The following is a 15,000-nucleotide window of genomic DNA, read 5'->3' as shown; positions in this document are numbered from 1 at the left end:
TGTTCAAGAGTAAATAACAGGAATTGGACGGAACAATATTCACAAATAATGGACGCCTGTTGGCTGTCGTTACTTAAGGCGATGTTTAGAAAGAGCAGACTACCATAGTGTTTCGCAACTTTCTGTCGATTGAGCAAGAAACTACTATTTGCAATTAGCATATTCCGTGAAATCATACGATTCTCATTCTTTATGATTTTTCAGTTCTTGATGAAGAGAATTATTCATTAAAAATCATTTTTGTTTGGCTTCATGAGTTTCATAAATACTTTATATTAAAATCAGAAAGGGAAAGAACAAACATAGCAATGCATAGTTGAAAAATTCCGCTTACCTTTCAGAATTATAAGAAAAACTATAAGGAAAAATCTAAATCTTTTTCAAATATCAATTTTGTTACGCTTCCTAGGTTTCATAAATACTTTCTCTTATGAAAAACAGGAAGGGTAATAACTAACATGGCAATCCATAGGTGGAAAATTCCCTTTACCTTCAGAATTAAAAGGGAAAACTAAAAGTCAAAATCAAGAAGTTTTCAAATACTTATAAATCAAGGTACAATGTAAACAAAGGTCAACTGTGCATGATCACCGATTAAATGATAAAGCTAAAAGCAACGTTATTCTGACAGCTCAGGACAACAGAAAAGCGCCCCGCAAACAGTTCTTCGAATATCGGTTTTTTTAATCAAATGGATTACATATTTGAAATACAAGTCATTCTCTAAAATAGGTCAAATGTTTCAAAAGACTTTCTATTTTCCCTCCAATACTCACTCCCCATGGGTGGTGCTTCCACACTTTACAATTAGCTACTCTTGGCAAAGTCATTATTTAAAATATCACTTAAGAAGCAATACCAGATTAAACGCATTATAATAACATATATATATATATATATATATATATATATATATATATATATATATATATATATATATATATATTTCAAGCACATATAATAGGGCTTTAAAATATAAAGGAAATTAAAGAATAAGTATCACATCCCAATAAAATTACCATATACAAAATATTATTTAAGAAATATTCATAACAATTGCATTAAATCCTTTTTGTAAGCATAAGCATTGCTTTTTATGTCTACACAAATTACACACACAAAGTTAACGCTTTTTATTACTTGATAATTCTTTATATAAGCTTATATATATTGAGAGTAGGCAAGCCTTCATTTAAGTAGAAAAGAGGTTCCCGACCTGGATTTTTCCTTTGATCTATAAAGCTGAACGAAGAATATAATACGGGAATAGTAAGCAGTATATATCTAAAACATGTAAACTTTTTAAAGACGATATTATGACCAAAAATATAATTCATATCAGTCCAATATGGTATATTTTGGTTGATACAAAATTTCTAGTACAAAATCCATATTTAAGTTCAGGCCTAAAACCTGATATATATAATTGGTACGGAAAATCTACGTATTGAAAGTTTGAAAAACAAAAAAACAACGGTATTAAGACTATCATTCAAGTAAATGAAGTTTCATTAAAATGTGGCACAAACATGAACTAAAACTGGTGCCAAGATTTGATTGTTTTAATACTGGAAAGAAGAATGTTTTCTTCAGACCCTGGATTTAAATTAAGTCCCCTTACGATGCCATACCTTGAGAGCAGCCATGTTGACTTTTGTTTGTTGTGGGGAGAAGTTGTGAAGGGAAGAAGTACCGGGAAAATGATGCTGAAGGAAGGAATCTTCGACGTTATATACGCTCATGCTTTCACGAGGAGCCTCCCCGAAGGCTCATGGTAAAGCGGCGGTGATTGGGGAATCGACAATTCGTTACGAGGAAGCTCCGCTCTGATTGGTGGGTTTGCAACGGTGGTTAAAGCGGATGATGCAAGCGCCTTTCTCATTGGTTGAAATGTGATGCAAGTGCAAGGTCAAGAATTACGGCAAAGATGGCACTGTGGTGGGCGTAACAAGACACGTGCAGTCTTCACTAGCCTGGCGTGAAGCAGTCCAACAATTTTCGGAAATTTTCAAGATGATCGTAAATAGATTTATCTTATTCATATAAAAATAATGTTGAATTGAATTAAATATCACAGGTGTGTAAGTTATGACTAGATATAACAAAATAATTTTTTGTAAAAAGTTAAGAAAAATAATTTTTTGTAAATAGTTAAGGAAAACATTTTACTCGTCCATCAAGTAACAATGCGCAACTTCGAGTTTGCGGTTAGCGTCGATATTACTCTGATGGAAAATTGTAGCGTAACGCCGACCTTGCTGGTAAAAACGGTTTTACCTTAGAATCATCTTTTCACATCATAAATTGTTAACAGGGCTTGGGAAAAATAAACAAGTAATTTCATTCTTACTGTTCAGAACGCACTTCCCCTCAGCGACATTTATCTTAATGTAATCCACGCTGAGGGTCATATGAAAAGATGTATCATATGTGTGATTATCTCATTCATTATTTGCTTTTCCATAACACTACATCAAACTAACCCATCTCTTTCAATCAAATTATCTGTATTCATCCTCCATGTCAAATTTCTTTATGATAATTTGTAAAGGGTAGTTCTAGGATTATTATTATTATTATTATTATTATTATTATTATTATTATTATTATTATTATTATTATTATTATTATTACTTGCTAAGCTACAACCCTAGTTGGAAAAGCAGGACGCTATAAGCCCAGGGGCTCCAACACGGAAAATAGCCCATTGAGGAAAGGAAACAAGGAAAATTAAAACATTTTAAGAACAGTGACAACAAAAAAATTAAAAACATTAACAAAACAAGAAGAGAAATTAGATAGAAAAATGTGCCCGAGTGTACCCTCAAGCAAGAGAACTCTAACCCAAGACACTGGCTATGGCACTACCCAAGACAAGAGAACAATGGTTTAATTTTTAAGTGTCTTCCTGTTATATCTTGAAGGAGGATAAGAATATTTCGAAACTTTTTCCATTCCTCATGTCTTTGCTCTCTATAATAGTATCTTTATTATTACAAACTGACAAACTCTCTTTATTCTTTTCCTCCATTTTCTCAACTCTTGCTTTTCAACCCAGTGTATCTAAAAGGCAGCAGAACTTTTCTAATACTTTCAAGATTTGCTAATATCACAGCATGGTTCTCCACTGCCTTCTTTTCGTCACTTGCTCCTGTAATATATCTTGTGCATCTAAATCTTACTCATCACAAGTGTAGATGTTTGGTCTCTAGAAGATTGTGGGACAGCGCAGTGGCTTATCCTTTACTTCTGCTACTCACGAGTGACCTTTAAACCCTTAAACAAACACGGTGGACAGGAGGATAATATTCTCAACTCAATCATCAACATTCAGAGATTCGAAACAGACCTTAGGATCATGGTATGAGCTATAAGCTAAAATAGACCTTAAAGCCTTAAAAGTTTGTCTAAATACTAGTAGATGTACTACTGGCTTCTTGAACATTAATTTAACACACTACCAGTTACACCAGACTCATAAACATACAAAAAATTTTGAAACATTGATTTTGGCGACGAAATTGTTCTAACCTTATTCAGTATATTGGCGTATGTAATAAAGTTATAGAACACTGGATTTTTATTATCTTATATATTTTACTATAGAAATAATTTGAATAAGTTTACTAAATCAATAGCATACTATAAAAATTAGGAAGGTATAGATTTTTCATCACCATTATCAGTTTATTTTCATGGGTAAAAAAAATACACGGACAGCATGATCGTCTGCTATTTTGACTCAAACAAGTAGAAAGACAACAACACCAATGGGTCTGCTCATTCAACGGAATTGCCCGTATGAAGAACATAAAACGAGAGACCATAAAAAGAGTGGCTGGCCAATAACTAAAAAGGACTTCGGAATCTGTTACAGCAAAGATAAGCCTAGCCAATATTAAACATGCTAAGGGATAATTCAATATGCTATCTTGAAGATTTCAAGATATTACGATTGCAACTATAGGGAAGTAGTTGGTGAACCCATTTCTATAAAATGACATCATAACAATAGTCGCGGGCAGTGGAATTACCTTGTGTATTATAAATATCTTGTACAATAAAACAATGATCTAAGGCTAACTTATCTTAAACTACAGGAGCACTCAGTAGAGCGCAGACCTCCGTCACGGCAGCTTATTTTTCGACCTTTCGCTCGACCTCGACCTTGACCTAGGACTTTCAAAATTTAATCAGTGCCGCGTCTCAACATATCAATTAATTCCTGAAAGTTTCACTACTTTAAGAGTAAAATTGTGGCCAGGAAGTTCACAAACAAACAGACAGACAAAATGTTCACACACAAACAGACAAACGAACAATGGCGGAAACATAACCTCCTCCCAACCTCGTTGGCGGAGGTAAAAACATTAGTTCAATCCTTGCACCATTATAAAATATTTCAAAAGTCGCTTATGACAGGCAAAGGCAAAGGATAGGACAAATGTCCAAGAGACAGATCATACATACACATGATAAGCTCCTAAGTCGCCCATCCACCCAGGTAGGATTAAGGAGGGCAAGGCAGTAGCTGCTAATTACTCACCGGGTGGCCCTATAGGCTCCCTTAACCCATCCTTCCTAAGCTCGCAGGGGTTGTGAAGGTTGTGAATATTAGGGAAAACATTTGAGAGCTGCGAGCCGGACTCGAACTACCGACCCACGAATCTATTATCAGAGATGTTATCCATCAGGCCGTCACGTTTCATCTATAAACTTGTAAGCAAGGCCCAGTGAAAATTAAATTTTACTTTATTTGATTTTGAAGGAAATGAAAACCCCTTCCAAAATAACCAAGCTAAATCTAGACGACCAAATTTGGGATCATGTAGTGAAAGCTTTTAATTTAGCTTTTTTTTTAGGAAGACATACCCCAGGCCCATCAATAATCCAGAATAAGCACTCCCTCGAAAAGCTGGGCAGAGCACGTTTACAAATAAATAAACAGAGCAGGTTGAACTTTACTAATTACAGCTAATTTCAGTGTCCAAACTTATTACAAGTGTAACGCATCTGCGTACACTAAAATCAATGAACCAAAAATATACAGATTTTACAGAAGCTTTTACCAGCCCAAATATCATTAATAGAAAACCCAAAATTAAGCTTATTGGGAAAGCTAAGCATAAATCATAGTTAAAAGCAGCAGTCTAAACTTCAGAAGAAAAAGTTTTACGCGCATGTCTTAATATATGGTCAACAACCAGACTGCGTTAATTAGTTTACCATTAAACAAATAAGGGGAAATTGAGATATGTATCATTGATACAGATTTTTCAGCGCTATCACATAAAATGTATTGAAAACGCTGACCAGAAAGAAAACACGAAAGTTTGGTTACTACTGAAACACTACTAAATTCCGAGAACACTTCTGCATCAGATTCTAGTCGGGGAAAATTAAATTCTAATTTAAGTGAAAAATGGAATTTATCTGCTATATTATTATTATTATTATTATTATTAATTGCTAAGCTACAACCCTAGTTGATAAAACCCAGGGGCTCCAACAAATAAAATTGCCCAGTGAGGAAAGCAAACAAGGAAAAATAAAATATCATAAGAACAGTAACATTAAAATACATATCTCCTGTATAAACTATAAAAACTTTAACAAAACAAAAGGAAGAGGAATTGAATAGAATAGTGTAACCGAGTGTACCCTCAAGCAAGAGAACTATAATCCAAGACAGTGGAAGACCGTGGTACAGAGGCTATGGCACTATACAAGACTAGAGAACAATGGTTTGATTTTGGAGTGTCCTCCTCCAAGAAGAGCTGCTTACCATAGCTAAAGAGTCCTTTCTACACTTACCATGAGGAAAGTAGCCACTGAACAATTACATGCAGTGGTTAACCATTTGGGTGAAGAAGAATTGTTTATTTATCTCAGTGTTGTCAGGTGTACAAGGACAGAGGAGAATATGTAAATAATAGGCCAGACTATCGGGTGTGTGTGTGTGTGTGTGTAAACAAAGGGAAAATGAACCGTAACCAGAGAGAAAGATACAACGTAGTACTGTCTGACCAGTCAAAGGATCCCCTAAACTATAACTATCTAGCAGTTGCATCTCAACGGGTGGCTGGTGCCCTGGCCAACCTACTACTATGGTCTTAAGATAATGATGGGTGAAAATTAGTCGCAGAAAAAAGAAATGAGAATAATATAAAAGATAAAAATAGAGAAACTAAATGACACCAAAGTTAAGATCACCCCCTGAACCCAAGAGGCTATGTATAAACCATTAGATAAGGGTTAGCAAGTAGAGAATATTCTTTCAAGTAGGAAAAGGAAATAAACATGGGCAGGACACACGAATGACAGATAATAGATGGACAAGAAGAATAATAGAATGGGTATCTAGAGATTGTAAACGAAGCAGGGGAAGGAAGAGACAATGGATTGGCGAGCTAAGAAAATTTACAGGAATAGATTGACATAGAAAAAAATATAATCTGAGGCCCTTATCCTGCATAGGACTAGCAACGGCTGATGATCAAGCAGAGAACACTACTTTACACCAATAACCTTTATCTTTACGATTCTTAGAAATATCTTACTAGAATTTGTTAAAATTCAATAAGCAAATAAAGATAATTGAAGCATCAAGGTAAGAGCTTAACAACAAATTCCAGGGAAATTAAAAAAAAAATAAATTCAAGTGAACCACAGAGAGAGAGAGAGAGAGAGAGAGAGAGAGAGAGAGAGAGAGAGAGAGAGAGAGAGAGAGAGAGAGAGAAATCCTTGAAGCCTTTCTCTCCCAAAATATACCCAGTTTCAAAGTTCCATATAATAATCAATCAGCGGTAGAATAATACCTACTTCATTACCTCAACCATTATAGAAGTAGCATTTCAGACGACAGACATTCCACTATAAGAATAGCAGTAATCACAGTGACAGTCGCCATCACTCTCGGCGACTTCCCCGTAATTACTGGGGTGACACAAGCCAAGTTACGCCATATTGTACGTATAACAGTCGTTATCACAATGTCGCTATTAATCTTGTTACTTTCGAGTAATGATAATTATAATATTCCTCAGTTTATAAGGATTCTAATTGGATCAAAATATTACAGACCGTTTAGTTACTGATTAGGTTGCATAGCTTAAAATTAATTGATAAATATGAAAATATAATTGACTAGTTAAAAAGACGTAGATTAAATGAAAACACGATTTTTCGCCATTCATAAAGATGTGGTAATAAGTATTTTGCCTTAAAAAATTACATAATGTAATCGAAGTTGAAAACTGAAATTATGATATAATAAAAATATTATTAATGTTCTTTTGTATCGATCATTATCATTTTCTTTCTTCTCCTTTTACCAATTTATATTATCATCATTATCGTTGTTTTCTCATATATAAATATATATATATATATATATATATATATATATATATATATATATATATATATATATATATATATATATATATATTTATGTATATATATATACAGTATATGTATATATATATACACACATATATTTATACATATATATAATTAAAATTCATCTTCCTACTATCTTTACTGAGAGCGGAGAAACTAAAAAAAATCTACTCGACCCTTATAATTACCAGTTTGATTACCCAATTAACTTCTTAGGTATCGTGAACTTGTGTTCTAATTAATCATGGTAATTGGTACTAATAACCATTTACTGAAATCAGGAAAATTATAAAAAATGAAGAAAGAAACCTATATGTCAATCCGGTACTTCTAACAGGTAAATTCTCTTTAAAAAAAAAAAAAAACAACCAGTTATGACTGTTTTTTCTACACTTTTGTCATTTTGTAGTGGAAGCAGTTATTACTAATATTTTTCCAATTGTTGACTGTGTTTTGTTTTACACAGTATTTGGATCTGAGCTTATGTACAATTCAAGCTGGAATAAGGTCAGTTGTTATCATTAACGTCATTATTATTACTATCACAAACAATATGGGAAAATACTTCAGGGATGAGTGAAATCTAGTCTTGAAGCCTTCAAGAAGGACTTGAGAAGAAGTTCCCTGTGGTCAACTGTCACCAACCACAAATAATGTTGCGATTGGTCTGTGGTCGTGGCCTCGAGAGAGAGAGAGAGAGAGAGAGAGAGAGAGAGAGAGAGAGAGAGAGAGAGAGAGAGAGAGAGAGTCAGTCTACATACGCTTTTCTCTGGACTCAACATTGAACTGTGTTGGAAAGAGAAAACAGACAAGGGAATAAAGCATGTGCAGATGGCTGCTTGAACCAAATGAGGTGTAAAGAAAGATCAATACATATTTTTTTTCTTTTTACAAGAGCCGTGTCGACTAAATTCGACTAAACGCCAAGAACCAATTAATTTCCATTTGTCAATAACAATAGATAATGATTTTTTCACAATCAAGATGATATCACTTCAAATCTTCCAAGCTGAAAATCGGGTTTCTCGTTGGAAAGGTGCCTGCTACCACTCAACCACACAAGAGAGAGAGAGAGAGAGAGAGAGAGAGAGAGAGAGAGGAGAGAGAGAGAGAGAGAGAGAGAGAGAGAGAGAGAGAGAGAGAGAGAAAGGGTGTCTTGTGTAGCAGTGAATGCATCATTGCACCACTTTAAGAACTCATTTCTAGAATGATTGCAAACAGCCGGGACAATTTAGGGTTTGACGATGACCACTTATAGCAGCTTATGTGAATGTTTGCATTTACTGTACTTCATCTAAAGATATTGCATCAACACGAGCGCATCTGTCCCAATAGCAAAATTATTAGAAGAGAAAACCTCTGATGATTAATGAACGCTTAGAGAAATGTCAAGATTTAAGGAAAACGCTAAAAGTGCGGTAACAGACATTACATCCAGGCGTAAATGACCACAAGAAAATGGCTGTCGCAATCCTTCAGTCACTCCGCAAAAAAAATTGATTTCCTTGTCTCTCTAGAAATCTTCATTGGTGACTAGTGCAGGCCACTCGTTAAAAAAAAACTGCTAAATATTTAGATAGATATGCACACACACATACATTCAACTCTTTCACCGCCTCCGCTTTTCCCGGCTACAACCTGCTGCTTCGGCACTTTGAGGGAAATTTTGGTTTTCGAGTGTACCTCTCGGGGTAGGCCCCTCTCACAAGGGTATGACTACTTCATCTCCCCCTGAGCGTAACAGGAAATATATATATATATATATATATATATATATACAGTATATAAATAAATATATGTATATGAAAAGCTGAGAGATGAACAAGAAAGATTTAGAAAAGGTAGAAGTTGCACTGACCAAATTTTCATTTCGTACAGCAATGCGTAGACTATAGAAATCCCCTTTTGATGGCATTTGTGGACTATGAAAAAGCCTTTGATAGTGTGCACCGGCCAATTTTATGGAGAGTCCTGCGTTATCAGGGAATTTCTCTTATATGTGTAAATTTGATTAAGTCTGTTCATGAGCAGCGGAGTACTCCAAGGGAGTGTTTTCAGCTGTGTTGTTTATCCTCCTCATGGATTTTGTAATGCGTAGAACAGTCGGAGGTGGTGGAGAAGGATTGGTGATAGGTGATAGGAATTTAGCAGACCTAGAGTATGCTGATGATGCTGTCCTTGTTAGTAGAACACCACAGGATTTGCAACCCTTGCTTACCAGAATGCGGTAAATATCACAGGAGGTTGGACTGAAGAGGTTGGGCTGAAGATAGAGTTTAGTGAAAGATTGAAAAAAGCAAATCAGACGATGGCTACATAAAATAAAATTTGGAAATCAAATTGCCTGAAATTACATAAAATCAGACTATATATCAGCTTAGTGAGATCGGTTTTACTCTATGGACATGAGTCATGGTATGACAATGAAACAATCTCCAATAGATTTTGTAGATTTGAGAACAAAACACTCACAAGGATATTTAGGAGTTAAAAGACAGGACAGGATTAAAAATGAAAATATAAGAGCGATTACTCGAGTGCCATATGTGGATGAGATCATGGTGAGGGGTAGATGGAGATGGTTTGGGCATGCTCTCCGCACTCCCCAAGAGAATTTAGTTCACCAAACGTTCAGCTGGGCTCCACAAGGCACTAGAAGAGTTGGAAGATCCTGACCTACATGGGTGAGGACTATGAAGCGTGAAGTAGGAGATGATGAATGAAGTATTAATTTAAAAAGCTCAAGATGGAGACGACTGGCAAAATCTAACCGAGGACCTTTGTGTCAATGGGCGTAGGAGGAAATGATGATGATGATGATGATATATATATATATATATATATACATATATATATATAAATACATATATATATATATATATATATAAATATATATATATAATATATATATATATATATAGAGAGAGAGAGAGAGAGAGAGAGAGAGAGAGAAAGAGAGAGAGAGAGATATATATATATATATATAATATATATATATATATATATATATAATATATATATATATATATATAGAGAGAGAGAGAGAGAGAGAGAGAGAGAGAGAGAGATTAGTTATTTCATGATCCTGTGCATTTTCCTAAGGTAAATAACAACAGCATGGTAAAACCATTACTGCACTGATACCCATGAATGAATATTCAGAAACTATAAAACACCTTTCATACCATTAACAATATAGAACGCATCAACTTTTCTGCACATCATGACAGTCTTGGGATCAATGAAACAGCAATTAGTTCTGTGAATAGTATTCTTATAGGAAGTGTATATTTGACAAGTCAATCTAAGAAACCTCAGAGGCACTTAAAAAAAAAAACACATTCAATAGTCATTAGGATACGGTATTGTAGAAACCCGAGGTTTGAAAACCTTGAGTGTAGCCGGAAAAAGACTTATGCTTCAATAATTCTTTAAAGTTCGACAGGAATTACTACGTATTTGCTAAATGGCCTTAGATTTTTAAAAGCTTTCTTGAATGGGCCACAGCCTCGCCTTCAGATGTTAATGAAGTATTATTTAATAAGGAAAAATTACCAATTATGAAAATTTCTCCTTTGTATATTTCTCGTTTTTGTCTTTAATGTTACATGCATTTTCTAGACTGGAAATTTTGCTTTTTACCATTCAGGATATTTCAAAATTGCTTCACATGGATTTTTGTTCAATAATACTGATACTACCATGGATTTTTTTCAATAATACTGATAATATCATGGATTTGTTTTTCAATAATACTGATATCATGGACTTTTGTTCAATAATACTGATAATACCATGGATGTTTTTCAATAATACTGATAATATCATGGACTTTCATTCAATAATACTGATAACATCATGGATTTCTCTTTATCAATAACGATATCATAGATTTTTATTCAATAATACTTATAATATCATGGATTTTTGTTAAACATTCCCAATAATATATTAGAATCATGAATTATAAAGAACAGCATTTTACAATAAGAAAAAGTTGAATAACATGTCTTTCCTAAAATACTGTAAATTGTACCATTATATAGAATAATTAAAACAATAATAATGATGAAAATAACAAATAAAAATTTTGATTTCACTTGAAATCCTCATGTTTTTCTAGTAACACGATACGCCAAAATCTCGATGAATAGTTAAGGAGAGATTTTTTTCCGTTAGTAAATGCTACCATTATAGATAATATATAATCTCGATTAGATGGAAGAATATCGTTTTCTTGTTTCTATCATTCAATAATTGAATTAAATTTAACATTAACATTATCCAGCATTATTTCTAAAATACTATTAGTTTTAGCGTCAATAATAATAATAATAATAATAATAATAATAATAATAATGTTTACCAAATAACTGTAAATTGTTCAATCTATTGCATATATACAAAGAACTCTCACGTACAACTCACTCATTCAATTAGAGAGAGAGAGAGAGAGAGAGAGAGAGAGAGAGAGAGAGAGAGAGAGAGAGAGAGAGAGAGAGCACTTGCTGAACAATTACCGTGATGGCAATCTGAGCAAATATAATTCATCAAACGATTACCTTCTGTCTTCTTCGATAATGACATCTGCAACCAAAGAATTAAATGGTTCTTTGGTGGCAATATTTTGCAACCGATTGTAATTCTTTATTTAGTTTACATCTTCTGTATATAATAAGAGCAACGGGTCTGTTTATATATATATATATATATATATATATATATATATATATATATATATATATATATATATATATCAATATCTATATATATGTATGTATGTATATATATATATATATATATATATATATATATATATATATATATATATATATATATATATATATATATATATATATAGATATATATAGATATATATATATATATATATATATATATATATATATATATATATACATATATATATATATATATATATATATATATATATAGAGAGAGAGAGAGAGAGAGAGAGAGAGAGAGAGAGAGAGAGAGAGAGAGAGAGAGAGAGAGAGAGAGAGAGAGATCTATATTGCCAGACGTAAAAACTTGAATACATATTTACCCTTTCCTGGCATTCTAAAAATGTATTTAATTTTATCACTTAATTCGCTTCATAACTGGATGGAATTTAACACGATAGTCATTTGCGAATCGAAGAACCGCATATTCGACAAAGCATGTAAAACTGATTATAGATAATGGCGACTAAGGCAATATTCTATCAGTAAAATCAAATAGTCCTAATGAGCCTCAAACCACATTAATACAAATTGCTCTACTATTGCACTAAGACAGTTAAATTGACATATGGAGTATAATATTTCGTCAAGGCAATTATCTTTTTTCTTAATTTTCAGTCTTTTCTAGTTTTTCTTTTCCCAACAAATTAAGTTCAACGTTTTTATGATATATATATATATATATATATATATCAACTGCGGGTCTATGGCCTCAGACACGTTCACGTCTAGTCCCATTTCTGGCAGCCTACATAAGAAAATTAAGAGGTACAAACTCCTTCTTATGTGAACATAAGGGTTGGTACTGGCCCTGTAGATAGAAGAAGCTAAGGTTCTTCTGGTATGCTATGTTTCTTGATGAAGAGGTACAAACTCCTTCTCAAGTGAACATCAGGGTTGGTACTGGCCCTGAAGATAGAAGAAGCTAAGGTTCTTCTGGTATGCTATGTTTCTTGATGAAGAGGTACAAACTCCTTCTCATGTGAACATAAGGGTTGGTGCTGGTCATGTAGATAGAAGAAGCTAAGGTTCTTCTGGTATGCTATGTTTCTTGATGAAGAGGTACAAACTCCTTCTCATGTGAACATAAGGGTTGGTGCTGGTCATGTAGATAGAAGAAGCTAAGGTTCTTCTGGTATGCTATGTTTCTTGATGAAGAGGTACAAACTCCTTCTCATGTGAACATAAGGGTTGGTGCTGGTCATGTAGATAGAAGAAGCTAAGGTTCTTCTGGTATGCTATGTTTCTTGATGAAGAGGTACAAACTCCTTCTCATGTGAACATAAGGGTTGGTGCTGGTCATGTAGATAGAAGAAGCTAAGGTTCTTCTGGTATGCTATGTTTCTTGATGAAGAGGTACAAACTCCTTCTCATGTGAACATAAGGGTTGGTGCTGGTCATGTAGATAGAAGAAGCTAAGGTTCTTCTGGTATGCTATGTTTCTTGATGAAGAGGTACAAACTCCTTCTCATGTGAACATAAGGGTTGGTACTGGCCCTGAAGATAGAAGAAGCTAAGGTTCTTCTGGTATGCTATGTTTCTTGATGAAGAGGTACAAACTCCTTCTCATGTGAACATAAGGGTTGGTACTGGCCCTGTAGATAGAAGAAGCTAAGGTTCTTCTAGTATGCTATGTTTCTTGATGAAGAGGTACAAACTCCTTCTCATGTGAACATAAGGGTTGGTACTGGCCCTGTAGATAGAAGAAGCTAAGGTTCTTCTGGTATGCTATGTTTCTTGATGAAGAGGTACAAACTCCTTCTCATGTGAACATCAGGGTTGGTACTGGCCCTGAAGATAGAAGAAGCTAAGGTTCTTCTGGTATGCTATGTTTCTTGATGAAGAGATACAAACTCCTTCTCATGTGAACATAAGGGTTGGTACTGGCCCTGAAGATAGAAGAAGCTAAGGTTCTTCTGGTATGCTATGTTTCTTGATGAAGAGGTACAAACTCCTTCTCATGTGAACATAAGGGTTGGTGCTGGTCATGTAGATAGAAGAAGCTAAGGTTCTTCTGGTATGCTATGTTTCTTGATGAAGAGGTACAAACTCCTTCTCATGTGAACATAAGGGTTGGTACTGGCCCTGTAGATAGAAGAAGCTAAGGTTCTTCTGGTATGCTACGTTTCTTGATGAAGAGGTACAAACTCCTCATGTGAACATCAGGGTTGGTACTGGCCCTGAAGATAGAAGAAGCTAAGGTTCTTCTGGTATGCTATGTTTCTTGATGAAGAGGTACAAACTCCTTCTCATGTGAACATCAGGGTTGGTACTGGCCCTGTAGATAGAAGCAGCTAAGGTTCTTCTGGTATGCTATGTTTCTTGATGAAGAGGTACAAACTCCTTCTCATGTGAACATAAGGGTTGGTACTGGCCCTGAAGATAGAAGAAGCTAAGGTTCTTATGGTATGCTATGTTTCTTGATGAAGAGGTACAAACTCCTTCTCATGTGAACATCAGGGTTGGTGCTGGTCATGTAGATAGAAGAAGCTAAGGTTCTTCTGGTATGCTATGTTTCTTGATGAAGAGATACAAACTCCTTCTCATGTGAACATAAGGGTTGGTACTGGCCCTGAAGATAGAAGAAGCTAAGGTTCTTCTGGTATGCTATGTTTCTTGATGAAGAGGTACAAACTCCTTCTCATGTGAACATAAGGGTTGGTACTGGCCCTGTAGATAGAAGAAGCTAAGGTTCTTCTAGTATGCTATGTTTCTTGATGAAGAGGTACAAACTCCTTCTCATGTGAACATAAGGGTTGGTACTGGCCCTGAAGATAGAAGAAGCTAAGGTTCTTCTGGTATGCTATGTTTCTTGATGAAGAGGTACAAACTCCTTCTCATGTGAACATCAGGGTTG

General features: G+C 34.4%; 2 protein-coding genes across 2 annotated transcripts in view; one reads left to right on the top strand and one right to left on the bottom strand.

Moving 5' to 3' along the window:
• The window catches only part of LOC137622080 (cuticle protein 19-like), a 4,811-nt gene extending 3,119 nt beyond the window's left edge, over window positions 1-1,692 (bottom strand). Inside the window, exon 1 of the mRNA XM_068352552.1 lies at window positions 1,632-1,692. Within this exon, the coding sequence (XP_068208653.1) occupies window positions 1,632-1,646 (15 nt within the window). The 5' untranslated portion in view covers window positions 1,647-1,692. The remainder of the gene's footprint in view (window positions 1-1,631) is intronic.
• Window positions 1-15,000, top strand: part of LOC137621652 (ankyrin repeat and BTB/POZ domain-containing protein 2) — a 622,846-nt gene that overhangs the window by 343,636 nt on the left and 264,210 nt on the right. The window lies entirely within an intron of this gene.

The sequence above is a fragment of the Palaemon carinicauda genome, chromosome 28, assembly GCF_036898095.1.
Source record: "Palaemon carinicauda isolate YSFRI2023 chromosome 28, ASM3689809v2, whole genome shotgun sequence".
In the NCBI taxonomy this organism is placed as follows: Eukaryota; Metazoa; Arthropoda; class Malacostraca; order Decapoda; family Palaemonidae; genus Palaemon; species Palaemon carinicauda.
This window is presented reverse-complemented; position numbering and strand designations above follow the sequence as displayed.